The following is a 27,987-nucleotide window of genomic DNA, read 5'->3' on the forward strand; positions in this document are numbered from 1 at the left end:
GTGCCAGCAAATCGCGGTGAGTTCTCACCTTGGTCGTCTAATCCGCGTAACGCATAGCCAACCACCACAGCTTGGATGGTTTCGCCGAGATCCGAGGCAAGTCACATTGGCTTCCTTGTCACCCGTCATCTGCTTCCGTCACTTTTGACCAGATATCGATTGGGCGCTTGGCCCACACGAGGTGCATGTCCATGTCCTCCGTGACGACGATCTCACGGGCCATGACGATCTGCTTCCGTTTCCTGCAAGGATTTCGTGGTTTACAGTAACTAAGCGCACTTCCATGATTTCGGTGCAAAAGGACAACACACCTACAATACGTTCTTAGGCGGCGTGCCATTTGGCCGATTTCTAGGGGACAAGTCATGGAGTGCTGCAAAAGTCAGCGCACACAAAATTAGAAGGAAAAAAATCAAGAAAATTTTCCATGCATGTATCGAATGCTTTATGCCTTGAAAATGAGCAAATTCAGCTACCAGCCATTGTCTCCCCAATCTCGAGCCCTCCCTCCCCAGGGCATGCTGGTAGCCGTGCGCCTGACGCCTCCCAGCCTGATTTCTGCACGTCAGCAACAGGCCGAGGATGAGCGCAATTCGAGTCCGATGGAAGCTCAACCTAGTCGAAAGCAAGCCCAAGACGCTTCAGGAAGGCTGGTCGGGTGTAAAAGCAGGATGAGGCCGGATTGCCAGTCAGCTCGCACTGTTCTGTGCTGACACTTGTCAACCCCTGTGGTACCATTGTAGAGATAGAATGTGGGCTAGGATATGCCTCGTTGTTTCTCCAAGATGACGCTGCTCTGGGCTCTCTTACATGATGTTGCCTATCAGGATTCCCATCAACATCTCTGTTGTCATTCTCCCACATTGACTACTGTGATGGATCAACAGATAAAAGGCACAACCTCGCACCGGCCCTTCAGGTAGATCCAGTAAAAAAAATGTAATAAGATGCAGTAAACTAATCTACATACAGCGGGTATTGTTTACTCAAGAACGAAAAAGTCACACAAAATTCATGCCAGTATCCAACATCTATGCGATATAAAACAACCGCCGCCTTCGCTGTGAGCCAGACAAAAACGCCGAGCGCCTCTTTCTCCAATTCCACAACTGCCTCTTCACCACCGCCATGCAACGCATCTTCAGTCGCCCATTTACGTCCCCTTGGCCGTTCGGCGCACCTTTTTCGGACTCCCGCCGCTCGACGACCGCGGGCTGGCATCGGCATTAACACGCATCCGCTCCAGCTTCTTGCCGAGGCTCGACACCGCGTGGCTTGCGGCAGCCGACTCCGGCGCCGGCGAGAAGTCCTCCCTCTCCTCCAGGGGCTTGCGCTTCGTCGGGCTGCGCCCGGCCAGCTCCCGCTTCAGCACCGCATTCTCCCGTCGCAGCCGCTCAACCTCCTGCGAGAGGTCCTCCACGAGGACGTTCTCCTTGTTGTACTCGTCACCGCCGCCGCTGCCATCGTCGCGGGCCGAACTGTCCAGGCCGCGCTCAAGGAGGTCCACCTTGCGGTCCCAGTGCTCCTCGCTGCGCTCCTGCTCAAGCGCGAGGCTCGTCTTGAAGCGAGCCAGCTCCAGCATCAGGGTCTGCTCAAACTCGGCGGCGCATTCGTCGCGGATTGCGGCCTCGAGGTCAATCAGGCGATCCTCCATGCTCAGCAGATGCGCCTCGGCGGTGAAACGCGCCTCCATGTGAGCATCCGTCTCCGCACGCAGCTGGTCAATCTCGTCGCTGAGGCGGGCGATTTCGAGAGCCGCAATCTCCATGGTCGCGCGCTCATCGACAGGTGTATAGTTGCGATAGCTCGAGTTACCACCCGCGGGGACAAATGGGCGCTGGAAATGGTGCTGGGTAGGGCTCACGGAACGTGGACCTGATGTCGATGCAGGGGCGTTGGCGAGTATCGTAGCCGTGATGGAGGGGATTCGCGGGACGGTGACTTCGCGAGCGAGGGCGCTGTAGCGAAGGATCTGGGAGGTGGCATTGAAGTCGCCGGCCGGGTCCGCTGTCACAATCATGACACCCTTTTGCGGGTTGCGGCGCGGCATATGCGGGCTAGTGTGTGAAGGAAATGAGTTGGAAAAGAGAAGCTCCGTCAACTTGCACTGTCTATAAGGGACGACGTTGGGCTGTATCCGTCAGCACGAATGCTACAAGCAGGGCTCAATCGCCATACCTTGGTTGATGTTCCCAGCTCACTCTGGGTCTGCAGACACTGTCCGAGATACATGAGGCTCTCGTTAATCTTGCCCGCCTCAACAAGCGTGGCGCCCGCCGTCTTGGCCTCTCGGGCCCGCTCACTGCCCGCCAAGTCGACGACCGTCAGCTTGCTGCCTCCCCAGGGGCCGGGTCGCCGCCCACCGTGGCGCTTCTTGACCTCGAAGCAGAAGAAGCCGTGGCTGCGGCTCGACACGCTGTTGCTGCCGGTGCCTGTGACGCGGCGCTCCTGCAGGCCGGCCTCGAGGACGAGCAGCGCCTCGCGGGCCGTGGCGCAGACGACCTTGCGCAGGCCGGCGACGACCTTGCGGTCCGGCGACAGCTCCGTCGACTTGAAGAGCAGCGGCCGCCGGCGAAACTCCTTGGTCGCCGCGTTCTTTGTCGCGGGCGTGAGGAGGTCGTAGATGCGGTCATTGTGCACCTCGTACATGGATACCACGACGACGTACTCGGCCGACGCGTCGCACGGCACGAGGATGCCGCTCACGTCGGGCTCCTTCGGGAGAGCGGTTGGCAGGGGCGGGAGGTTGCGGCGAGGCGCGTGGGACATAATGCTCGAGCTAAAGTCTCCCTGCATGCTGTTAGCGGTCATGTTGCGTCGGTGGTCGGCGCTGGATTTGCCGCGGGCGGTGGCGGTGAGGGCCATGTAGAGAGGGTCGAGTGGCTTCTTGGGCGGACTCTTGGGCAGCACGAGACCGGGCAGCCGGGAACGGCACTACTGTTCCGGCAGCCGCGACAGTCGTGGCAACGGTGGTGGTGGTGACTCGGGGAACGAGCAAGGCAGGGTGCGTACAATCATGGGCGTGGCGGCGCGCGAGCTGGCGCGCGGAAGCTGCGAGGGGTCGGCGAAGATAGTCTCGAGGTACGGCGACGCAGCCACTAGTGTAGATTCGGAAGGATCGCAGGCCTGCAGCGAGTCAATCACCGCAGGCAAGGCCGCCGCGTCAAGCATGCTGGGGCCGATAGACCGGAAGACGACGTCGACAGCGAGCTGCGTGAGGCCGCGCTGCGTCTTGGAGCCGAGGATCGTATGCGTCTAGAACAAGTCAGCAAGCTGTCCAGCCTCCGCGACGCTCGTCACATTTTCCAAGTCAGCAAGATCTCTTTTACCTTTCCAGACCCCGTGACGCCCAGTGTCGCCACAACCGCATCGGTTCCCTCGCCGCCCTTGGCCGCCAGAACGCCCTCCACCATGCCGACAATCTCGGTGCTCTTGAAGACATCCAGCTGCGACGCTGTCTCCGCAAACACCTGCGTGAAGCCGAACCGCTCAATCGCGCGCCGCCGGTCCGACGGCGGGTTCAGCGTGATGTGGCTCGGCGGCGCATCATCGCCTTCCCCGTCCGGCGTCTCGACCGTCAGCACGCGCTCGGCCACCGCGGTTGACAAGGCGCCGGCCGGTGGTGGACGCAGGCGCAGGTACACCTCGAACAGGTTCTGCGACGTCCTGGGGGCAGCGGGAGCGTCCATGACGGTCGGTGTAGAAAACGAGGCAACGAGGAAGCGGGGCCCGTTGGTTGTGTGGGTTGCGGGTGACGATGCAAAAAGAGAAACCAAAAGGATATCGAATAGTGCTAGATGGGTGACGCTGAGCAAGATCTGTCGAGAACTCGCGTTTTTATCTCATTGCTGCTGGAAAGTCTTGCCCGTTGCAGTCACACAAGAATGGGCAAGGAGATTGCGCTGGGTTGTTTTCCGCGTTACGCTTTGGCCCAAAGCGGTAACATCTCAACATCAACGTTGACCAGGCAACGCGGACCAAGTACAGGGTAGGCAGTCTAGGAAATGCCTACAAGCTGAAAAAGATCGAAAAGATCGCAATAAATGCCAGGAGATTGGTCCATTCTATTCGAATCTGACTCAATCATCCCAGGTAGACTCTAGTATTTTTGTGATGCAGGAAAAGCTCAGTGCAATCAAAGCCTCAAACTGCTACCTTGTATCGTGGGCAAATTGCAAGTAGCTGGGATTCTGCGCTTAATGGGCGCTACCTTTTCAATCGACGGTTACTGCATACGATATGATAAGAGTCATGACACTAAGATCATTTGCCATTCCTATAGAGACTCATAGAGACCACATACATTAAACACCATACAGGAAATCCATTAAAACTTGGACAGCAATGCAATTGCCAGTTTCCACACGTCATTCAGAGAGCCAAGAACAAACCAAAAACATCAAAAGCAACAACTTCACAAATATTAGACAAAGGGTTAGAAGAAGTTTACCAATCTCTGTTTTCCGTGCCCTCCGGGGGCTAACTATTACTAACAAACAAAAGACTCGTAAAAACGCGTGCAGACTAACCATTACTTCAAGCCAAGCTCTTCTCAGCAAAAATTGTTTCCAAGAAATCTGCTAGGAATACACACTCTGTGGCGAAAGTCAAAGTCTTGCGCAAGTACGCCGCAGGTGAGCCTCTTTAAAGGAAACGCAAAACAGGAAAAAAAAACGAAGAAAAGAAAATGTCATCAAGACAAGCAATCGCTCCAGATGGCGTCGCTGAGAGGCCAGGGGAGGCTTCTTCACAAAGAAACCACGCCGTCCTCATTCGTTTTTATTAGCATACTGCGTAATGCGTCAGATGGGGACATCAAGCATTAAATTCGTAGCATGTTGACATCCGAGATGCTGCGGTGTCGCTTGTGGCCCGCGCTAGTGGCCTCGCTCGAGGCTTTTCGCTTGGCCGATGCATTCTCCAGCGGGCTACGGGCTATATCGCTCAGGTGCTTCTTCTGACGACGGATCGGTGTAAGGGGCATACCCGCCGTGTCGAAGCGGTCCGACTTCAGGCCCCGAAGGGCAGTGTGGTTGTACGGTCCGCTCAAGGCCAGAGAGTCCTGCGTGGCCTGGTTGCTCAAGATCAACTGCTGGTTGATTTGGTTGCGACGGAAAGCACCAACCGTCTCCGAGTTGAGGTGGGAGAGGACATCGATTTCACTGGATGCCGTCGTGGGACGGATAGGCGTCGATGACGGCTGCCAGTTGCCGGCTTCGTCTTCCTCTCCGGATGAGTCGTCTTTATCCCAGGTAATAAAGTCGCTCATCTTAAGATTGCTTTCAGCGTCGTCATCGTCGGCTTCCATGCTAGGTGAGCTAGCCTCAGCTTCACCACCCTCGACGGGCAACGGAAATAACGCATTGGGCTGGGTATTGAAATAGTCTGTAAAGGCTTCAGAGGAGAGCATGGCATTGAACATCATGTTGGCCGCGTCGTCTCCCAGAGGTTCCGTTTGACCGTTAAAGGGCCAGGGGAAGTTCATCTGTTCTGGTGAGAGGTCATACTGGTGACGACGATGTGGGGTGAATATCATCATCTTGCGCGTGAGCGGATTTAGAACAGCAATGGGTTTCTTGTCGGAGCGGTCAAGCTTAAAGCGACCGACGCGAGGATGACCACGCTCCGTTTTTACGGGCTCTGACTCAGAGTCAGTCATCTCACTAATGGCCACGGAGAGACGTCTGGTTCTTTTTCTTGCGGAAGGTTCTGGCGTATCTTCCTCGGTTGTGTCACCATCAGCTGAGCAGTGTGTTAGCGTGGTTAGGAAGAAACAGGTCCCGCATCTGGCAGGACTCACATTCACAGCCGTAAAACTCTTCCGGGATAGGAGAGGCAGGGCCCGTGTCTTCGGATTTGATGTGATTGTTGTGGGGAGTGGCGGTGGGGGTTTCGTTGATGTCCTCAGCGTCCGAATTATCGTCGCCATGGTGTTGGCCGGTATAGTCCCAAAAGGTACCAGAGTCAGATGAGCCATCATCGAGGTCGTTCTCTATTTCTTTGCGAAAAGCGGGATCAAGTGAGTTCTGGGCAACGAAAATATCGGGAAATAGATCACCATGGTCATCGTCGGTGTCGGTCGAGTCCGAGTCACTGGAAGGAATGTCGAAGTGAACGTGTCGCTCGGCAGCCACGTCTGGGATAAAGGTATCGGCATCGATATAAAAGTCGGTGACGTGGTTGTCGTCGCCGTCCGAGACAATGCCTGCCCAGCTTGCCTGCTCATCGTCGTCTTCAAATTCACCGTTACCATCAACGGATACGTCTACCTCGATCTCGAACTGGTCAAGGGCTTCGTCGTCGTCATCGTCATCGTCGTCGTCGTCATCGGTGGGCGGTCGAGGAGAGGGCAGAGGCTTGGCTACAGCTTCTGTGCGTATGTTTTCCTCCTCGACCGCATCCACATCGTCCTCGTCGTCATCTTCTGAGTCGGTAATGTCCTCGACGGCGGAGTAGCCATCGTCATCTGATAGGTCAATAGAGGAAGCCGATGTGGTGTCAGAGTCTCGGCGCTTGGGGCGCCTAGGCGTGGTGACCTTTTTGCGAACGTTGCGAGACATGGTGGTGTTCTGTCTATGTGGGGTTGGAGAATAATTTTCTGCAAACAAAACTTTTGTCTATCGAAGCCGGGATCAATTGCGGCGGGAGCTTGAACAATAGTTGAAAGAATTGTCTTCTCCCGTCGTGAAGTAAAGTCTTGATATTGATCGAGTTATGACAGGACTCGTTTGATATGTCGGTTTGGAGTGAAAATTTTGATAGTGTATGCCCGAGGCGTGAGGGGCAGCAGCGGTTATTGATATCTTGTTGAAACAGCACCTCTGTAATAGCCAAGCAGGGCTTAGCTAGCGGAAGAGCTGTGGAAAAACGATTTGTCGAGTGGAATAATTGAATATCTCGGAGAGCTGCTGGACTGCGAGCCGCGGCCAAGTCGACGGCGACGGCTCGCAGTGGGCGATTTACAGCTCAGCGGCGGCCCTAGGCATGGTGACTCGGCAAAAGGTTTTTTTAAGAGATAAAAGCAGACTGTGTGCTGGATAGGGCGACTTCGTTGTCTGGGATGATAAATTTGGTGCTGAGGCGCAGAGCAGAAAGAGGAAAGAAAGGGAAAGGAGGAGAAGGAAAAAAAAGAGAAGGCGCTGGGCGGGCGTGACAGCAGCATCCCAAACTTTTTCGTGGTGGGGTTCTTGGTGGTGTGTTTTAGCGGCCTGCAGTGGGTTGTCGTCTGTGGTGACGCGATGTTAGTGGACGGGTTTGGGGCGAACGCGAAGATGGGGACGACTGATTGGATGGATCGAGCTACGCTAGTCCTTTCCTAGTGAGAGATCTCGGGCAGCTGTCTGAGTCTGGGCTGCGTCACCGCTCTTTGGACACCTTTACGGGGCCTTTGGGCGTGATAGGGGGTTTTTTTTTGGCGGGCTTGCAGAGGAGTCATCGCTGCCTTGCAGGGGTCGCCGCTGCACTTCTGGCGGATCTCAGCGGCATCTGCGGTGGGCCTGTAGTATTTCTGAGCAAATCGTCACTTAATTGACCATACATTGCCGTTTGGAAATACCTCCAGGTGCTGTTGGCGGGGCTGCCTTTGCTGAAGTTACATGCCGTGCATCTCCCCGGATTGAGGCCTGGAATCAACCCCAAGTCACCAGCCGTGCCGCCATTAAAGCCCGCATTTATGCATGTCTTCCAGATGAGACCCTGTGCAGTAACTGTTCCGCATGGATTCATGAGATAGTCTTTTAAAATCGCCGCGCCCCATTGCCAGCAGTCGATGTGACTCAAGGCCAGCAGAATTGGAACAAACTGCTCCTGAAGGTCCCCTGGACTTAATTGCTTGCCCCACCAGCCAATCCCACTGTGGCGGGACCGTGGCGACTCGTGGCGTTCCCAATGACGGATACTTGGCCTCCAAATCCGAGTTATAACCTTGTGGTTACAAAGTAGTGACCAAAATATTTATATGTCATAGTATATGCCCAGAAAACGCAGTTGAAATTACGTGACCAAAAGACGGGGCGAAACCATACATTTTTTAGTATTGAATTTTGGCACTGGCGCATTGGAGAACCCAAGATCTCAGCCACCACGACCTCTTGCGGTTACTTGGGCGGCTTGCTGTTGTAACTAGAGTTCTGAGTCACAATCGCATAACTAGGCGTTTGGCCCTGGATATACATAGCCTGTATAACAAAGTTTCTAGCCACTACTTACTAATTGGACGCTGGTCGCCGTGGCATGATTAGCTAACAGCTTGTAGGCTGGCATTCTAATCGAGTACAGGTACTCCTACCAAGCAATTCTGGTTGTCCTCCGGATCGGGATACACTAGGCACAAATGAAGTGATGATGACAAGTTCCATAGCATGCAAGGCAGTAATGTCCCGTGCTAGCCAGACATAGGCATTTAAGTGCAATTATGCGCACTCTACTCTGCTTGCACATACAAGCCAATACCAGTACACGGTGATCAACAGGCGACAAAGGCGACGAAATCTAGTCGTGCACTCAATTTTATGGAAGTGTTGGTCGCCCAGAAACTAATCAAGCGGTGAACAGTGAAAGAAATTTCCTTCACAGTCATTTTACAGGGTACCGAGCTATGTGAAACAGCTGCACAGGTGTTAAACGGGTGTTGAATGGGTGTTGTCGACACACCGCGAACAACTTATTTCTAGCCGCGACAAGATAGTTAAAATAAACACGTTCCAGAATATTAGTGCCCCCGTAAAAAAAAGAGAAAAAAAAAAAAAAACTGGCAATGTATTTTCACGTGTCATTGCATCGCGCCTCGCCTGCGGAGGAAACATTGGACCGATGCTCCCCTCCCGGCCGGAGATACCCCACACCCGGCCGAACCATGAGTGGCGACTAGCCGAAGCCATCCAGGAACCATAACTACCTAAATAACCCCGGCCACCCGACGTCTCTCCTCACCCAATTCCTCACTGCCAACCCATTGACTCCTTCAAACGGCAAAAACTAATTGCGCAATGTCCTTTCTCACCCCCTTTATCAACGGCGAGGCCAGCCTGGCCATCGGCTCGCTCCCGCTGACGCTGCTCATCGCCGCGCTGCCGCACTGGTACACCATCTACCAGGCCGAGGTCAACAAGGTGCAGGGCGGCTGGGCCAACGAGAACCCGCGGTCGTTCGTCGCGCGCCTCAACGCCAAGGCCGCGTCGGGCAAGAAGTTGTCGGAGCTCGAGGGCATGATCCTGCGCGGCCAGGCGGCGCAGCAAAACGGCTTCGAGTGGTGGGCCGTCTGGGCCGCCGCGGTGGTACGTATCTAGCGGACGGTGATGTGTTTTCGAAACGCGGAAGCTGACTGTCAAGATAGATTTTGGGAACGCTGGCCAAGGTTCCGCAGGCGGACATGACGAGGTACACGGTCATTCATGTGGCGTGCCGTCTGGTGTATAACTACTTGTACGTCGTAACGTCGAAGCGGTCGCTGAGCTACCTGCGCACCATTGTCTTTCAGGTCAGCAACTACCCGGCGGTGGCCATTTTCTTCAAGGCCGCTTCGGCTCTGAACTGAGTTGTATTTGATTTGGGTATGGATGGATGGGCGTGGAGTTGTTTATGTTTCATAGTTTGAAAAGTATTGTACATTGGCGTTGTCTTGGAAGTCTGTCCATGCTGCCAGGCATTGTGCGGACGTTCTGTAACTCATAAGCGCAGCATACACGGCTCCCATGTGAGTTTGCGATGCGAGTTTTCATGCTTCTGGAGTGCAATCGATGAGAGAGGCTGGATGGCCGGGAGGGGCTTTAGCCAACGAACACAGTACCAAGAGCTTCACGTTAAAACGAAACGCCCGATAGTAGGTCGTGCATGCGCATTTCCTCTGGGAGTCGTGAATAGCCGAATGTGACGCGGGGTCAGTCCATAGTACAAAGTATGATTAAATTTTGATTGGCCGTAATGCTCTACAAATCAACATCGGTATCTTATTCTCTTTGTAAAACGACCAAGAGACCCATGATGCCCAGCATAGCCGTCTTCATCCATGGGTGTTCCGACAGCATAATAGTCACATAACCGACAAACGGGACGTAGCCGACAACGCTGCCAATGATATCTTGACGCTCGAGGTAGTCTTGCCCGCGGGCGTATAATTCGGTATCGTCGCCCGCATTGTTGTCGCCTTTGGTGAGAAGCTGCGCCTTATCCCTGCGAGTTTGTTAGCGATGCCGTGGGGGTGAACGCCCGCGGAGGTGGGCACGTACCCAGTCCCAAACTTGCGCACGACTCGGTGCACAATGGGAATATCTTTGCCCTTGACGTTGTAGACGACGACCTCGCCCACGGCCGTCTCCGTGAGTAGGTTGCGGTTCCAGAGGAGCAGCAAATCGCCACGCTGGAAAGCCGGCTCCATGCTACCTGAGAGGACGACGACGATGGGTGACGGTGAGTCGCTGATAACAGAAAGACCTTTCCACATCTATAACAACGCATGTTAGTATTGACATGTGCTCGTCAATGTGAGGCAAGAGCGCCTGCGGGCAACAGCGTACCATAAACGCTGACGATAGAATCAGGGCAAAGTTGAGCACCTGCGCGGCCGCCTGGCGCGGATTCCCGAGGCTAGAAAGCATGTCGGTTATATGTCCTGCTGATGTTTGGGTGTAGAGTGTTGAATTGGGGCAGCAGCGGGGAATTGATGAGCTGTGACGCGCAGCAGCGAGCTTTGGTTGACAATCTTGTTGCGAGTTGTCGCCGATTGGCTTCAGGACAAGGTGTGCTCTTGCACGACGGCGCACGGACCAGGTATATACCTGTCCGCAAGTCACCGCGACAAGCCCCGCTGTGATCAAGCAGGAGGAGCCTTGCAGACTCAACGGCACCGTGGAATATTGATCGAAAATTGCGAGTCAAGTATGAGAAGAAAGAAAAAAACAGTTAGTCTATATACTTCTAGTCCAATCTACTCAATTATGTGCCTAGGCGGTTGCTTCGGCTGCGTCGCGCATGCACCAAGCTGGTGCGCTCCTTTCACTTCTATGTGCAGCACCTGCCAGTTCCCAGCAGCCAGCTGCCAGCGGCCAACACAAACATCACCACGCACAACGTTTGCCTCTCTTTGCATCTTTGCTTCTTCATCCGAGGATCACCATATTTTTTTCAACACGAATATCCACTGTCGCAATTTTTCTGGCGTCTCATCCCAGCTCTCGCTGCTACTTTCTTGTCCATCACTACATCTTACACGACATCGCCAACATGCCGAGAGACACAACGCCACTCCTCGCCGCCGCCGGCAGTCTCCCTGGGTCCAACGTCTTACACGATCATGTAAGGGATTAAAAATTGGAACTACGTCCAAGCTAACAATTTAGCCCGCGTTTCTTCGAGCCAGCCACTCGCCATGGGAGTGCATTCCACAGACCTATCTCGTCAGACTTCGCGCCCTTGTCCTTACCTTCCTCACCGGGTCTGGTATCATGGCATTTTACTACAAATTCACCGAGTTTCGTGATCACCCGATCTGGTATCTCTTGTTCCACTTTGGCTCGCTGAGCTTTGTCCTCAGCCTCATCTGGCACCTAATCACATTTGTACGTATCGATCTACATCGTACGCGCTCCAGCTAACCAGTCCAGGCCTGGACATTTACCCACCTGTACTACCCGGAACTCGAGGGGCTTGACGGAGGCATCGAATCTTTAATTGTTCGCGCCATGTCTCTACCTTCGAATATGGGCAGTCCCCGGAAGCAATTCCGTTTCACCATGTTTTACTCGACAACGACGGTGTTTTCATTTATGAACGCCATTGCATATTGGTTTGTGACACGGCAGCACAACCCAGATGCCACAACTACTGACGGACCTTGTAAGTTGTTGTGTCTGTACTTCTTGGGTCTTTTCTAATGAATCGCAGTCACGGATCTGTTTGGCGTAGGCTGGTTTAAGGCCTTTGCTATGTTTAGCTTGTATACGACGCCGGCCCTTGTGATGATTATCGAGACAATGTTCTTCAACAGCATCAAGCGACCACAGGTATGATCGGATGCTTGCAGTGATTGCTAATGCTGACTGCGTAGGCTCTTGGTGCTCATTTCATCGGACTGGTTGTTCTTTCTGGGCTGTACCTAGGCTGGGCAAGTCTTGGCGGCCACCTCACCGGTTGCTACCCATTCTACTGGCTCAACCCCGACCATGTTGGATCAAAGGAGGCTGTCGCTGCATACTGCATCGGCTTCATTGGACTTGCCCCACTGAGTAAGTTATCTTCTACGTACTGACATTTCTTTACTAATAGAACCAGTGTTTGTGCTGAAGCAGGGCTTTATTGGTCTGCGCGAGGGCTTGACTAATGCACCAGCGAGAATGAGAGAGGTGGTTCGGGAGACGTTTGTGGACAACTAATTGATTCGACGACGGTTCACGCACAAGAGGAAGCAGCAAACGTACAAATACCTCATTCCAATAAACCTATACCGCGCTGTGGGGATGCAACTCTATTACCTAGGCATCTTTATCAAATAGAATTATTCATCATTTTTCTTGAAATTGTTCCGGTGACTTGTGCTGTGTTAATGCGGTGGTGGGCGACGTGTAAGTGGACAGCATGCCTAGAACAACCACAGCATGAGGCCTCATGCTTAACTTGCCCGCCGGTATAACAATGTGAATGCTCTATGATTTAAAATAGTAAGATTATTTGAAAAAATAGAAAAGATAGAAAAGATAAAAAAAAAGACCTTTCCTTTTATTTTGGCGCGGATGATGGCTATTTATTGGGAAATAAATTCCATTTCCCCCTCCCTGGCTTTTCCTTGGCCAACAACGACGCTGCCTACCCCAGCAACGCTCATACCCCCCCAAAACACTACCTGTTGTTCCGGCTTTGCACTGAGAAAGCCGCAGTTTATTCTCGACTATAATCGCGTCTGATCCTTGCCGTTTGCGGTCTGCTTCGTGACGTGCTCCTACCTCTCGGAAGAGGTCCATAGTCTTCTCAAAGTCAGGATTGTCAAGGCCGTGGAACTTGTACATTCTTGAGTGGTTTGCATGCATAGGTATTTCAACGCAGCTCTCGATGCAAGCACTAGACTGGGAGACAACCTCGTACTCAGTTAGATAGAGTTGGGGAGCAGGGACAGGCGGAATCACCTTGATTCCTATCATCCAATTCTCGGTGCCGAATATGTAATCTGTTCGGCAGAGTTCATAGGCGCAGTAGATTTGGACACCTTCCATTTTAGCCCAGTCTACGAAATTTGGCACCCTGTTCCTTGACCATTTGTAGTCTTTCATCACGCACTTCAGCACCGCGCTTGGCTCTCGTCTTGGGTGAACTGATGCGTAGGCATAAGGCACATATGCCCACCGAGTACCGCGAAATGGTGTACCGAAGAAGAAGATGTCTGTCGTGTTTTGAGAGATGTTGAGGTACGGAGAGTTCGCTTTCCTGCTAGAGACAAGAGCCTCAACGACGAGGTTACCTCCAAAGCTGTGCGGGCAGAACATGATAGGACGGCCAACGGTGGATCCCTCGGCACGCACCGCTTCAAGTCCCCGAAGAAGTGTCTTTGCCAACTCAGATAAGTCCGGCTCCGGCTTGCCCTTTTTGTGTGAAAATGGTGCCTGGTAATTGTAGACTATTACCCGACATCGAACGTGATCCGGAAGCTGCTCCTTCGCCCAGTGGACGAATTTCTCACCAACTTTCCTCAAAAGCGTATAGTTGGGGTTTGCGCGCGCGCCATGCACGAATACAATATCGAGAACGGCTCTGTCATCCTCGTGTAATACCTCCACGCCTTTCTTATACGGCTGCGACTCGGCGCTGCCATGACGCGGTATGAGCCGACGCAAGAAGCATAAGGTGGTGTGCGTGTAGTAGCGTAATAAACCCAAATATTAGTAGAGTGCAAACAAGAACGAGTGGGATAGACAGATGAATGTGGAAACTTATGAGGAGTCAAGTGAAGAAACAGAAATAGAAGAGAGGAAAAAGAGAGGCATGACATACCAGGGAAGCCGAAACGCTTGTCTGGATGTCCTTTCAGGTGACGAAACAGATAACGGGGAGCGGGAAGAGCTCAAATGCCACTGGCGCATAGAAACATGCATTTTCATCTCTTATCTCTTTATGACATGAGTCAAGTAATTTGTTCTATCCAAAAAAAAAAGAAATTCAAGAGTGTTATGCGAGGCCCTCACTTCCTCCCGTGTTGTGTCCCCGGACTGGAAATGACAGGTGATTCACTGTGCCTAGCGGAGTTCATGATGTTCTAATCTGCTGGCGCAGGCTCAGTAAGCTTGCTTCTTAGGATTGAAGAATAGCAGCAGCTTCTGTCTTCGTCCTGGCGGTCTCGGCACGGCATCTTAATGAAATTCTCACGGGGATGCTGTTGTGAGTCGAAGGTAACTTGCGGCTTCCGTAGATCATAAGACTTTACCTCTGTGTCAATTAACATGACTTGATTGCCTAATAGAGCGTAAAAAACAAAGAAACTGAGCACTGCCACTATTTCGCGTCACGTTCCATAATGGTCCGATGGTCAGTCGGCTGGTCGTCCCTTGCCGCTCCTTGCGGGAAGCAGCTTGTTGGTTCCCACTGCAATGCATTATATTACGCAACTGAAGTTGTATTGAGGAAACGCCGAGTCAGACTCAGCACCCGTCTATAGGAAAAAGGCCTCTGTGGATGTTGCCTGCTGCGCCAGCAGCCAGCGTCACGTTCACGGGAGCCTGCGTCACAGAGGCCATCACCCGCTAACAAGGACCGCTTTCAGAAGCATTCTACCTTTTCAGAGCTAGCTAAAACGTCTTTGTCCTTTTAGGGTCGCACTTCGTATCATGAAACAGGCATTACTGTTAAGAATACTTGTTGCATTGCCATTACGGCTGAGACTCATAAGCTGCCAGGACACACACCCCGGGAGTCCCGTCCGGGGAAGGGACAAAGGAAACCAACTGCTTCGGCTCTATTTCAGTTACTTTTCCACCAAACCCCTACAGCACACCCGATGGACCATTATCAACGGCCAAACTTGGTAGAGCCACGGTGCGTCGCCAGGTTAATAGCGTGGCCAAGGGGAGTGGCGGTTGACCGCCTGGCTACCGTGCACGGTGCAGGAAGGCCCAGCATGTTGTGAGTATGTGAATACGGGTTACTAGAGAGACAACTGTTGATATTGAGTTTTGATGTCGTTAATGGCGGTTGGTTTTTTTGTTGGAGCCTCGCTCATACGCCAAGTCAAAGAGAAAAACATAGCCGGCAAGATTAGGCATAGCGGCTTCTGCCTAATTTTATTGCCCAAAAAGTGGATTCTATCGTTTTTTGCTGTACGAAATACTAAAAATAGGGCTGCCTCTCAGCCTTGTTTTCCCCTGGACTAACAAAGACGAGAAGGAGGAGAAAAAGAAGGAAAAAAAACTTGCCACCGTCATTGCCGTCCGCTCATTAAAAAGGCCAGTCTCGGCCAGCCATTCGCTTCGTTTTTTGTCTTGCAGCTTGTACTGCGAACTGCTGCTCAATCGTCGACTCTCACCAGCCGCGTCAACATGGCCTCTCCAGGCCAAGAACCAACCGACCAGTTGCCGACCGCTCACGAGTACGGCCAACGCTCCCTCACAGACACAGCCCCCCTTGGCGCTGGATCTGCGTCCACTGCTGCCCCCTCTCAGCCAGTGTCCGTCTCGCCGGCGACGATCGCGGCCACGCCCTCCGCTCGCCACGCGGGGCCGTTGAGCCCCGAACAGCAGGAGCAGCAAGGAAGAGCTTCGCAGCCGGACGCGGCTCAGGGCGATGCGACCGCTGCTGCTGCTGCCACCGCCGCGGCGTCGCCGCCAGGGGACCGCGTCTATGCCGAGGAAAAGGCCAGCCCGATCTGGGCCTGGAAGCGCCGCCATCTGCTCCTCCTCCTACCCGCCCTGATCCTCTCCGTTGTCGGCCTGGGCCTCTCCGGGAACGCCGCCGCCAGGGGCGTCTTCCACCTGTCCGGCGCCGAGGCCATCCTGGCCATCCCGGTGCCCATCTACGTGCTGACCATTGTCTTTGCGATTGCCGAGATAGCGGTCCGCGTCGTGCGCAAGTTTAAGGCGGGCTTCCACCCGGCCGTGCACGTGGGCGTTTGGCTCATCTGCTGGCTCATCTACGCCGGTCTCATCGCCGCGTTTGCCATTGTGGTACGCTGGGTCGACGACAGCGACGACGACGACGACGACGACGACCCGGATCGGAGTAGTCTTGACAAGCGCCAGTTCTTGGCGCAGTTCGTCTTCATCATCCTGCTCTTCCTCAACACCTTCATCCTCTTCATCATGTCGTGCATCGACACGTCGGCGTACAATGCCGAAAAGGCCACGCCGCCGGCCACCGACGACAACGGCAACGCGCTCGACCCCAATCACCACGAGGACCGCTCCTGGCGCCTGACCAAGCTCATCTTCAACTTACTCGTCATCGTCTTTGGCGTCATCGGCTTCGCCATTGGCATATCCATGGTGCGCTTCCAGGACCGGTACTACTCCAACAACATCATCTTCCCCGCGTGCGCGTGCGCGCTGCTGATCCCCATCCTCTGGGCCGTCGCCGAGGTGTGCTTCGCGCTGACGGGCGTGCGCCGCCGCTTCCTCCAGGGCGTGCACCCCGGCGCGCACGTCGGCATGTGGCTCGTGTCCTGGCTCATCCTCGCCATCGTCGGCGGCATGCTCACCACCTATGCCGTCTACAGCATCGAGGAGTGCCACGACTACCGGGACAACAACATGCGTCGCTCCGTGGCCGTGGACGGCTACGCGCTTCCCACGATTGTGCCGGTTGTCGACGCTACGATCGTGGCCCATGACGCTCGTCAGGTCGGCGGCGCGGCCTCCACCGCCAACCTCCTTGCTACTCCGACAGCCAACCCCAACGGCATGAACCCCGCCACCATGGGGCCGACCAGCAGCAGAGTCCTTGCCAGTCTCCCCACGACGACTACGACCCCGTTCGGCAGCGACCCCGACGACCAAGACCCGTACGAGGACCCGTACTATCCCTACCGCCCCTCGTCCAGCAGCAGCAGCCGTCCCAGCAGCAGCCGTCCCAGCAGCAGCGCCTACGGGAGCGGCAGCTCCTACGGTGGCGACTCCAGCGACTACCCGCGCGGCGGGTACTACAGCGGCGGCTACGACCGTGACCGGGACGTGCTGTGCTCGCGGGCGGGCGTCGACGGGCTCATGATCGCCACCTGCGTCTTCATGTGGATCGTCTTCGTCTTCGCGTTCGTGCTGTTCGTCGCGGGCTGCTCCGACACGTACCTGCGCAACCACCTGCGCAACCCCGTCACCGTCGTCTACGTGCCCGTCGGCCAGCCCGTCCAGTACGCGTATCCGCCCCCGCAGCCTGTGTACTCGGGCGTGCCAATGCGTGGCGGCGAGAAGCAGGCGATGGCGCAGGGTCTTCCCGATCAGCACCAGCAGCAGCATCAGCAGCAGTATCAGCAGTATCAGCAGCATCAGCAGCAGTATCAGCAGTATCAGCAGTATCAGCAGCATCAGCAGCAGCAGCAGCAGCATCAGCAGCAGCAGCAGCATCAGCAGCAGCAGCAGCAGCAGCAGCAGCAGCAGCATCAGCAGCAGCATCAGCAGCAGCCGCCGCCTGCTCAGGGCAACGTGATTGAGTACTATGGCTCGCCTCATTAGGGGGATGATGTTTGCACATTAATAGTGCAATATTTATCTTTCACTGATTCGAAGCTAGTTGCTATACTTGAGCATTTTCATGTCATTGATACCACGAGGAGGAGAAAGCTATTTAATTTGCCGCCACGCCTTGCCAGATGGTCTCGGGTTCAGAGGATGTTAATATTTATGTACAAAGGCGGGCGGGCCTACAAGATACCACCATTTACACACTCATGCATGTAATTATTCATTAGACAGTCAAAAACAACTTTTTCAAGATCCGGCCTAAACAGGTAGAGCCATGGGACATTCATGATGGAACATCGCGGAGGGGCGTCGGACGGGCCGTGCCGTCCCAAGGTCCGCTAACGTCCAGTCAGGAACAATGAAGCCAAGGTAACAATGACAAGAAAAAGAGAAGGAAGAGAAAGAGGAAAAGAAAAAAGGGAAAGGAGCCCAGAATCAAAAAAAAGAGAAAAGAAAGCTCAACTAGAGGCAAAAAAAGCAACACGACCCCGCCAGGACTCGAACCTGGAATCTCCGGTACCGGAAACCGATGCCTTGGCCATTAGGCCACGAGGCCGATGGTTCTATTAGTCATCTATTGTAATACAAGAGGCCCAGTTTGGATAGAAGGTGGCAAAACGCAACGTTGGTATTTATTGACACGATTGAATTCCGCTGTAAAGTCCAAAGTCGCGGTACTTACATGAGAACCTACAAGTGATGATGGTATAAATAATACATAAACTGCCAAAATTCTCACTTTTATCATTTGATGCTATGCCCATGGTGATTTTCTGCGCGTATTCCATAAAACGCTATGGTCACCGTAAGATACTATGCCCCCCTAATATGCTATGCTACCCTTAATATGCTCTGCTCCCCACAATGTGTGTACCTTGTTGAACTGCTCCCGAATAAACCCCAAGCTTAAAAGCTAAATAGCCCGCTACGCTGTTTGCCGTACGGATAGACGACGACGGCTGAGATGAAGAGACCCACCGACACACCAATGGCCACCTCAATCATTCCATAACCCAGACCGGTCAGGGAGTTGTTAGAATTGATGACTGTGGCATCGTTGATGGTGCCGTCCTGAATCTGCTTCGAGTACTGCAGGCCAGAGATGATGGCGCCGGACGCGGCGAGGCCCGACGACACAATTGTGAAAATTCCCGGGATGATGGCTGACGCCGCGTGACCGTGCCAAAGACGACTGTACAGGTTACCCGCCGTACCCAGCGCAAAGGCGCCGACTGTGTTGGCCAGCCCTGTGGAAGAGCCTAGGCGGTTGCTGAGGAAGTAGTTGGGCATGTACCCGATGAGGCCAAAGACAGCCATGATGGGTGTCTGGCGGAAGCGTGCTTGGTTGACGAGACCGGCAAGGATGCAGTACACGGCGACAAACGGGAAGTGTTGCACGTAGGCGTTGCCGTACGGCTGCTGTGGCTGGCCAAGGCACGATCCCTCGCCGGTTGCGCCTTTATCTATAAGGCCATACGCGGTCGTGCCAATCGTGACGCCATATCCGAGAAACAGCGAGTAGAGGATGGTGTAGACCAGTCGCACTGAACCGGGAATGATTTGGTGGGACTGCAGTTCGAGACTGCTGCATAGAACAGAAAAGCCGGGCAGAATCATACAGATGGACGACTGCGCAATTGCAGAGAAGCAAAACACGTACTTTCTATCCGACAGATTAGCAAACGGGCCGGTCGCCCGGATTGAACCGATGCCTCGTGCGATGAAGGATGTGATAATGGCCATGGCAACTTCGAATACGTTTGCAAAGAGGATAGAATACGGCGCGACAACATGCTGCATGAAGCCGACAAAGGCACCGAGGAAGAAAATTATGGGCAGATCGATGGGTCGGGCACCAAAGGCCCAGGGGCCGATGCAGGCCGAAGACAGGCCGTACAAAAGGATGATAAAGGGCTTGTTGTAACGTGGATTGCGCTTCATGATCTTGTCGAGCTCCTCGGCGGCCTCGTCGGCGCCAATCTTGTCGTGGATGACGCTCTTGTAGATGTTATGCACCTCGGTCAGGCGGCTCAGGTCCATGCCCTGGACAGAGCGGACCAGCTTGACCTGCGCCGTGTGCGTCTCGCGGTCGTCAAAGGACATGACCATGCAGCCGGGCATGTAGAGGAACTGGGCGCTGACGTCGAGGATGCTTGCCGTCATGACCATGTACTGTTCGAGGCGGTGCGTCGGCGCGCCGTACGCCATGAAGGCGCGGCACAGCTGCATAATGTAGCGCTGGCGCGCCAGGATAGAGGCAACGTGGACAGTGAGCTTCTTCTGCTTTCGCTGCTGGCGCTTGAGACGGCGTTGCTCGGCCGTCGATGTCAACGCAGAGAGCTTGGGGATGGATGAAGAGCTCTTCTTCATGTTAGGGTCCTCGTACCATTTCGTACGCTTGTCTCGTGTGGCGTCTGGGTCTAGATATATCTTGTTGAGAAAGTACTCCTTGTTGATGATGCTTTTACTCGTCTTTTCGAGTTGCGATAGTCGGAGAAGAGTCGACAAGAGTCCCGCATTCACGGGTGCCGAGGCCGGTTCGCCGGTGAGGCCGTCGGGGGTGGTAGTGGCCGTGGTGCCTTCCGGTGTTGTGGCACCTGTCGACAGGCCGTCTGCATTGCCTGGTGGCTTGCTGTGCAGGCCAAAGGTGCGTATGATGTCGGCGGCCTCCTGGTCTTGCACCTCACGGAGCGTTGCGTTGGCCTTTTCTTCATCGTTGTCGTGCTCGCCGCTCGTACGGTCGCTACACGCCGCGGCCTGCTGGAGATCATCCGTCGCACCGACATCTGCAGGATGGAAGCCGGGATCGAGACCGTCCTCGCCATATTCGGGGCGTCTCATGCTGTCGGCAATGGACTGCAGCCTGACAGCGGCGATGGCCTTTTTCCAACGATCCATGATGATGACAACAATGGTGATGACGACGACCGCTGCGTAGATTTTGGGACGGTTGGAAGAGGTGAACGCCCAGATGAAGACCGTGCAAACAACGGAGCTGCTACACTGTTATGTGCCGATCGGGAGACCATGGCTGAAGGCACAGAGAAGTTGCACCTGCTGCCTGCCTAACGTCATGACCAAGGCACGGAAGTCTCGGCACTGGCAATCAGGTAGTTACTGGTGTTTTGCTAGATGTGAAATGATGTAACGGGGTCCATTGTGATGGATTCTCGGTGGGGCGTGCTTTCTACATAGGCACGTTGACGATGACGATGAGGAGGTTGCGGAAACCAATAAAAATGGATGAAAATTGTTGGAAAAGGGTCAAATAACAAAGGGATAATAAGGGACAAATTGAGGTTATTTTCTGGTTCTTGATAATGACTAGCTAACTACTTCCTTCGTCTTTGCCTCCATCGCCGTGTGTGTGGATGAGCCAAGGTAAGAATGGGTCATGGTCAATTCCAGCGAATGAGAGGACAGGATTGAGCAGGGTGTATTAACAGAAACAAATTAATCTATCCGTACTGGGTAGTATGACGCCAAACCAGGGTTGCAAAGTACTACATTGAATGTATAAGAGCCTTCTCAGGCTTAAATGGATATCTTATAAATATTTATAAAAAGGTAGTACCTTCTTTATTATATATAATACTAGATGCTTATTTTAAATATTTATATATGCTTCCTTCTCTATATTCTACTATTTTCTATTTTATGTAGTGACTGAGGTTCTTCTTCCTCTGTGCAGGGTTTAGTCTGACACTTCGTAATCTATTTGTGCTTGAAAGAATTGCTCTCTGATCTTTGTGCAACCCCAGTATGTGTTCGTCATCCAACCCTCCACCACAACATCGATCCGAGACAAATAGCACGAACAGGCTTGTCAGTCAGGATAAGGACGACGAGGTTTCTCGCCCGAGCCGTTGTCCGAATTGCGACCTTGTCTCAACCAAAAACGTTGCTGGGTAGCGGCCGATACTGCTGGTTGGTGGTTCATGGTGCCATCAAAATGCATCGCCCAAGCTAACCAAGATGACACGTTCAAGGGACACTTTCCTCCTACCACTAACAGAACTTGCTCTTGATGCGGCCAAAAATGGACGCCTTGCTTTGCGCTTGCTTTACCTCGACTTCGACCAAGGCCTTTATGTCCAAGAGCTCGTCCACGTCACTGCTGGCTCTAATTGTGGACATGGACTGAAGGGCGTAGTTGACGTGTTCCCTTGCTTCATAGACCTTTCCGTCATCCCGTGCCTTCTGAATGAGTTCCTTCTGGAAGGCCCATGTGCGCTTAAAGCCAACCGGCCCTGCCTTCACAGAGGCGTCCTCCGAGTAGATGCTGGTTCCAGGGGGGATGCCGCGAAAATGCCAGTTGAACCATTCTGTCCTGCGTCCAGGGCGATTATTCTCTATGATGACTCTGTTGTTCTCGCTTGATACTTCTGAGAAGACCGTCCAAAAGTCGTCGTTGTCGTCCTCGTCGTACGTGTCTGACAGTTGGCAATAGACGAGCAAGGCGTATCCCATTGCCGCATTCGAATCCCCAAGCTTGCGTGCCGCCTCAATAAGCCGCTTCTGGAAAGCCCAAGAGCCCACATCCGTCGGCTGCTCAGATGAGCTGCTGCCGCCAGTCTGCATCGATACCTGCGTTTCGAGCTCCTGCAGCCTCTGCCGGAGCGCGGCGCTGGCCCTATCATGCAGCACATCGAGTTCGGCAGTTTGGGCCTCCGTAATCCAGGTACACCGCTTCTTGACTGCGAGGACCACCGCCATGGCGGTATCTGGTTCGCCATCGCTCAGTGCTTTTTCGAATTTCCTCGTCGATCTAGCCCACTTCGTCTCATTGTCCTCCAAGAGAACACAAGTGATCAGGTCGAGCTCATCCATGGCGGGCATTCTGTGAGATTGTTGTTTGACTTTTTCTTCTTCGAGAGTGCTTTGGTAAGTTGATCTGGCTCTCTGTTGCGTAGGTTGGGTTGGTCGTTGACAGCGTGCTTCTGGTCTCAGAAAGATGGGCAGGACGTCGCCCTTTTATGCTTCAAGTTCCAGCTGTTCTACGCACGAGCAATTATGACACATTTACTCGTTACTCTTTCTTCTCGCACGCCGTAATCTTGTGGCATGTGTGTTGTGATTCGGAGTCGATTGCCCCCACGGCGGGTTGGCAGAGCATACCTTGACTGAGGATGTTTCGCTGCTCATGACACCGCTCTATTCCATTGACCAGAACGGCTACACAGAATAGTAAGTATTCTCTTTGTTCCGTAACTACAGGTGAAAACTATCGGCGCAACAGATGGAAAGCGCCACCTGCTCTCCGTACTAGCTACACCCCCTCTACTCGTAGAAGAATTTGAATATTTATTCTATTGTATTATCTTTTATTAAAAGTCAGTATCACTCGCCCGTCAAAAGTACAGCTATCCTTGGACACAATTCCCCTATTTGATTACCTTTTCCCCCGAAACGACAAGAGCAAGAGCACGTAATACCGCCAAACCGTCTTTTGTTGGCTTACAGCACTAACGCTGAATGCTCAATTGTACTAAATATCGTTTTTCTATATCGACTAGATTCTAGTACTCAGTGACTGAATGACGGAAGCCCCGTAACTGGCATCCCGAAACCCCACAGCCGCGGGAGCTGCGGCCATTACAATCTCGCGAGGGCTCCCTTCACCATAGTCTCAAAATAGTTAAGACTTTGAAGGAAGACCTCAGTTGAAAACAAAAATATTCGAAAAAGATCCAGGTCATTCAAGTCAGCATCAACTTCACCTGAGACGGTGCGATGGCGGCGGGCAGTCACAGGGCGGTGGTGTGAATTTGGTGCGGACGGTCCACCTGATTGTTGGCTAGAGACTTCCGGGCAGTGAATACACAGCATCATTGCAAGTTGTATTGCAGTTGCACGATAATGCCAAAATGAGTCTTCCCTTGACATGGTCTCCTGCCAATCATTGGCCTTTGCCTTGTGTCCATGATGCATCGAGGTGCTGGCTTTGCGGAAAGGGGGCGCTCGCCAGCAAGGGAGCCTTCAAGGATTCGGGCTAATACCATCAGGCCAGTACCCGTAGTCAAGTTGAGAGCATAGACGCGCTTCTTTGTTCCCTACCTAACGTTGAATCTATATTTGGTATATTCACGCAACACGCCCGCAACCCCCCCCCCCCCCCCAAAGCCTGTGGCTTTCTTTGTTTTTGTTGGCAAGTAGTCTCTGCTCGATGGCAACATCGAAACGCCCCAGAAGCTGTTTCGAATACATGGTGGGCCATGGATGGGTCGCAGCGTAAACCCGAGTGTGCATCACCTGCTTACCTGTTGTTGCCGCTGTTGTTGTTGGATGGGTTTGTAGCACGGGGACACCTCGTACGACGAGTGCACTATAGTGATAAAGAAACGCTGCAGAAACTGGGTTCTCGAGATATCTATGCATACTCCCTATCAAGGGGGCAGGTTTTGTTCCTGCGACCATGGAGCTGGTGTTGCGGGGACACTTACCCCCCCTTTCCCGCCGAGGTCGTTGAAATACGGAATCACACTCAGTTATTACTGAAAGAAGTAAGATGGTGGTCTGGGCTCATTGGATGCCGCTGGCCCTTCATGAGTCTCACTCTCAAGAGACAACTTGGTCGATGCACTTGGTTGAATCAGGCCAATCGGAACTAGCCCGACAAGGCTAATCTAGGTTATGGGGGGCCTTAGAAACAGTCATACCCTGGAGGATTTTGGATGAGTTTTCCAGGAATTCTTCAACAAGAAATCGACAGTTGTCAGTCAGGGAGACATGCACCGTTGTGGTCCAGTTCCACCACGAGCAGCGTGTGAATGCCAATTTGGCTTTCATATGCATGAAGACACAATGAATTGATTGCAAACGCCTTCCATCTCTCCTACCCCTACCGCCCCCGGGTGGTCTACTTGGTGTTCTAGTTGGGAGCTTACACGTGGAGAGGAGAGGACCCGTTCAAAAGACATGTAGAGAAGAAGTAAAACACAAGCCCAACCCCCACTCCGCATATTCTCAAACTTATAGAGTGCTACAAGCTGCTGTCAAGATGCCCGGTTGTCTTTTATTTCTTGTCACAGGCTGGCACGGCCACAGGCATTTACGGTTGCTCCCGTGCCAGGTATATAGTACAGCATCGGAACGGCAACGCCACCAAAGTTTCCAACGGCGCCGCCTCGTAGCTCGCTCCCGCCGAGGTAATTGAGTACGATTTCGTTGCAAATAGAAAGACTGGAGAGGCTTCGGAACAAGTACGATTCAAGGTCGACGCCGAGTTGAGACAGCAAGGGGGAACCGGTATGAACTCGCTTACCGCCGGCTGTTGGTCGTGCTACCGGGCTGGTGGTGTGACGCACTCAGACGCTGGAAGCAGCAGGCGGAGAGGGGACGGTAGTGGCTCTAGGCGACTGATTTGTAATGTACCGGGTTGTGTTTCTTTGTTCGTAGCATCTCATCAAGATGGGCCACGAGATCGGGGGTGCGGGCAACCAACTTATGCAGCTGAGACTTTCGAATCGCGAGGTATAGATTTAGAGTAACACATGGTACCATTCTGAGAAGAATGTTTGAATATAACCTTTAAATCCCACGTTTCGGCCCAGATTGCACCCGCGCGTGTAATCGACAACATTGCGGAACGCTGCCCTGATTGTACCCCGTACGAGACTAAGACGAACCCGCGGCCCAAGCTTCGGGCTAAATAAATGTAATTGGCTGCTTTTCTCCACGACTCTCTCTATTTCGGGTAACTTTGATGCCATGAATGGGAGTCTTCTTTGACGCTAATGCGTCCTCCGCCGCCCCAGATGCGAGATGGTGTTGAGCTGGCGTTGGTAGGCAAGTGTCCTACCTACTGCCAGGATAAAGGTATATTGAGCCAACTTGTCGAAATAAATGTGCCTTTTTTCTGGCCAATATTCGTGAAACAAACCAATGGTCTTACCCTATCTATTGTGCTGTCCCCATTTACCATACACAAAAAGGTAAGCAGTGCGCGCTGCTTGGAAGGAGCAAGTTTAGAGGCGCGAGTTTTCATCCAAAGATCCTCCTCATCTTTATCTGCTTGTCTCACTGCGCCCCCTCCTCCTCCCTAACCCGTTTGCGCAGTTCTCAGTTATCCTCCCATATTGCGAAATCACATGCCGATCGCAGATCATCCCTTGTTTTCCACCACCGCACACGAGCCCGCGACACGACGAGCGAAAACACATCGATGCGAAGCAACCTTTCCCATATCCAAGCAACTCCCAGGGAGCGTCCGAACACGCAACGCACGCACCGAACACTCAGTACCGCTAGTAGGGCTCTTCCCGCCGGCAGGCCATGCTTGCCGAGTACGTCGCCGCGGCGTCCCGCTTAGCTGCTGAGGCAGCGTCGCCGTCGCCGGCCTCTTCAGCCTCGAACGCGCGCAGCGGCGGCGCAGGGCACGACGGTAGTGACAGGCGAGAGGGTCCAGGCCATGTCGATGGTGAGGTGTGGCTGTGATAGCTGGCGAGGGACAGCGGCCGCGTTGACTTGGTGTCTGCCCGGACGGGCCGTTCTTTTGGGACTCGGAGGAGGCGCCGGTCATGGAACGTGATCGGAAAGCGACGGAAGACTGCTGTCGACTCGCATCGCATCTCGGGGGCACCTTGGCGGCGTTGCTAGCCGTCGTCTTTTTCGGCGAGACCTGGCATCCCGAACGCCTCTGAGACGAGCATCCCCCGAGTTGTTGGCCTTGTTGCTGTCTGCAGCATACGTGCGTGCCGTACCATCACCAAGTGTATTGCGACAGTTTGGAAAATTCAAGTTTGCCATTTCTCTGTCCCTTTTAACTTGTCTAACATATTCTAGATTCACCAGCCGACCTTGGATATCTGGCTTGACTTGCGAAGCCGCAGGTGCTGACTGGCGGCTCGTTTGCTCCTCGGCTTCATATACAACCCTACAACAGAAACGGTGTTTTTTTACCCAAGAAGGAGGAAGCAAGAGAAAAACGTCAAAATCATGGTAAGAAGCTTCTCAGCTCTAGGTGGCAGTGACTACTACCAGCTTTACGTGCAGACTCGGTCTCCGGCCTCAGACGATCAATCCACTGCGAGCAGTCTCACCGTTCTCGACCAACCTCCCTCCTGCACGTCTCACTCCACCGAATGCCAACCCTCCCTCGCACCCGCTCCTGCGCACTTGACAGCTACAGTACTAGGCATACACGTGCGTGCGTCTCCGCCGGCCGTTGTGGCAAAGATCTACACGAGCGCCGGGCGCGGCGGTTTGACCTGGCCGGCCGCAGCAGCGCGGTGTCAGCCAAGGCAGGGCAAGGCTATCCTGTCCGAACCTGCCCGTGCCTCAGCACGACCCTGCAGCCGCCCACCCGTCCATTTTCCACTGCGACTCTGGATGCAGGGCCCTGCAGGTTTCCGGCAAGAATAAGACGAGATGAGAAAGTCTCAGGCCCGAGAATGGTGCTGTGCAAAATAAGGCCAGCAATAGGATTGCTCGACGGCATCGCGGGACGCGGGTTGGGCTAGTGCTTATGCTGCGCGGCTGGACCAGAACAGAACGAGATATGCATATTCACGACGGCCCACGTCTCCTCCGAGCGCGCCGAGGAGGCGGAGGAGAAGAAAAAAAATCGAGGCTGGATTCGGAGCTCGGGTGGGCGTGGCAACGCGGCTCGCAGGATGCATACATCAGCCATGGTGGCATTAGTAATTGCTTGGCTGCTGCTGGCCGGAGCATGAGGCGTGATGTAAGTGAAGGAAAAGGGAACTGCATGACACCGCTTGTTTGTTTGGTAAGCTAAGCTATGTAAGCTAAGCTAAGCTAAGCTAAGCTAAGCTAAGCAAGGCAAAGCGAGGAAAAGCAGAGCAAAGCAGATCAAGAAACATGACCACCTCTGTCATGTACCGTGGCCATCCGTGTCGTCGCACCGCATTTTCCACACATGGCATATGACATACGGTACGAGAACCACTGACCATCCACTGGATCAGCATCAGCCTCACAGCCGCAGCGGCTTCCAACGGCCCCCCTGCCTCCACCAACCAGCCAGAGCAAGTTTATTATACCGACCTATTATTGTGCAATTAACATGGATCTCTTCCCTTCCCTTGTCCTCGCCAAGGATCGCATGGCAGGGATCTCACAAGGCTTGGCGCTAGGCGGCCTGGTCCGCCTACATAGCACCTTTAGCGTGAGCAGGTTTGAGACTGATTCAACAGCTGGTGAATGAGCATATTGCGCAGAGCAAGTCCGAAACGGCCGATCAAACTATAAGAAGGAGAGGGCATTTCTCTGCTCCTTGTCCTCCGGGACTAAACAATCAACTAACGATATAAAGCCCGTGGCTAGTTTCCATGCCAGCATTCGGCCGGTAGGCGATTGTCGAGGGTCTTTTTGATGCTGG

General features: G+C 53.6%; 9 protein-coding genes across 9 annotated transcripts; 3 read left to right on the forward strand and 6 right to left on the reverse strand.

Annotated features, from left to right (window-relative positions):
- Positions 1-1,153: 1,153 nt before the first annotated feature.
- ISF_08695 (kinesin family protein) lies at positions 1,154-3,689 on the reverse strand (the record flags this gene model as incomplete). The annotated part of the gene is made up of 4 exons (XM_018852298.1): positions 1,154-2,131; positions 2,179-2,934; positions 3,013-3,255; positions 3,330-3,689. 4 exons carry the CDS (start codon positions 3,687-3,689, stop codon positions 1,154-1,156), a joined length of 2,337 nt encoding a protein of 778 aa, XP_018700485.1.
- A 1,133-nt stretch (positions 3,690-4,822) lies between these two features.
- Positions 4,823-6,560, reverse strand: ISF_08696 (Amidase; the record flags this gene model as incomplete). Its single annotated transcript, XM_018852299.1, has 2 exons — positions 4,823-5,742; positions 5,801-6,560. The coding sequence occupies 2 exons, from the start codon at positions 6,558-6,560 to the stop codon at positions 4,823-4,825; spliced, it is 1,680 nt and encodes a 559-aa protein (XP_018700486.1).
- Positions 6,561-8,987: 2,427 nt separating this feature from the next.
- Positions 8,988-9,535, forward strand: ISF_08697 (Membrane-associated, eicosanoid/glutathione metabolism (MAPEG) protein; the record flags this gene model as incomplete). Its single annotated transcript, XM_018852300.1, has 2 exons — positions 8,988-9,275; positions 9,335-9,535. The coding sequence occupies 2 exons, from the start codon at positions 8,988-8,990 to the stop codon at positions 9,533-9,535; spliced, it is 489 nt and encodes a 162-aa protein (XP_018700487.1).
- Positions 9,536-9,947: 412 nt separating this feature from the next.
- Positions 9,948-10,595, reverse strand: ISF_08698 (Peptidase S26B, eukaryotic signal peptidase; the record flags this gene model as incomplete). The annotated part of the gene is made up of 3 exons (XM_018852301.1): positions 9,948-10,170; positions 10,227-10,441; positions 10,515-10,595. The coding sequence occupies 3 exons, from the start codon at positions 10,593-10,595 to the stop codon at positions 9,948-9,950; spliced, it is 519 nt and encodes a 172-aa protein (XP_018700488.1).
- Positions 10,596-11,220: 625 nt separating this feature from the next.
- On the forward strand, positions 11,221-12,368 carry ISF_08699 (hypothetical protein; the record flags this gene model as incomplete). Its single annotated transcript, XM_018852302.1, has 6 exons — positions 11,221-11,292; positions 11,337-11,555; positions 11,601-11,832; positions 11,881-11,999; positions 12,044-12,221; positions 12,268-12,368. The coding sequence occupies 6 exons, from the start codon at positions 11,221-11,223 to the stop codon at positions 12,366-12,368; spliced, it is 921 nt and encodes a 306-aa protein (XP_018700489.1).
- Positions 12,369-15,515: 3,147 nt separating this feature from the next.
- Positions 15,516-17,639, forward strand: ISF_08700 (hypothetical protein; the record flags this gene model as incomplete). Its single annotated transcript, XM_018852303.1, has 1 exon — positions 15,516-17,639. One exon carries the CDS (start codon positions 15,516-15,518, stop codon positions 17,637-17,639), a length of 2,124 nt encoding a protein of 707 aa, XP_018700490.1.
- Positions 17,640-18,554: 915 nt separating this feature from the next.
- Positions 18,555-20,546, reverse strand: ISF_08701 (hypothetical protein; the record flags this gene model as incomplete). The annotated part of the gene is made up of 1 exon (XM_018852304.1): positions 18,555-20,546. The coding sequence occupies one exon, from the start codon at positions 20,544-20,546 to the stop codon at positions 18,555-18,557; it is 1,992 nt and encodes a 663-aa protein (XP_018700491.1).
- A 1,110-nt stretch (positions 20,547-21,656) lies between these two features.
- ISF_08702 (hypothetical protein) lies at positions 21,657-22,478 on the reverse strand (the record flags this gene model as incomplete). Its single annotated transcript, XM_018852305.1, has 1 exon — positions 21,657-22,478. One exon carries the CDS (start codon positions 22,476-22,478, stop codon positions 21,657-21,659), a length of 822 nt encoding a protein of 273 aa, XP_018700492.1.
- A 3,416-nt stretch (positions 22,479-25,894) lies between these two features.
- Positions 25,895-26,218, reverse strand: ISF_08703 (hypothetical protein; the record flags this gene model as incomplete). The annotated part of the gene is made up of 1 exon (XM_018852306.1): positions 25,895-26,218. The coding sequence occupies one exon, from the start codon at positions 26,216-26,218 to the stop codon at positions 25,895-25,897; it is 324 nt and encodes a 107-aa protein (XP_018700493.1).
- Positions 26,219-27,987: the final 1,769 nt, after the last annotated feature.

This window comes from Cordyceps fumosorosea, assembly GCF_001636725.1.
Source record: "Cordyceps fumosorosea ARSEF 2679 chromosome Unknown scaffold_34, whole genome shotgun sequence".
Classification (NCBI taxonomy): Eukaryota; Fungi; Ascomycota; class Sordariomycetes; order Hypocreales; family Cordycipitaceae; genus Cordyceps; species Cordyceps fumosorosea.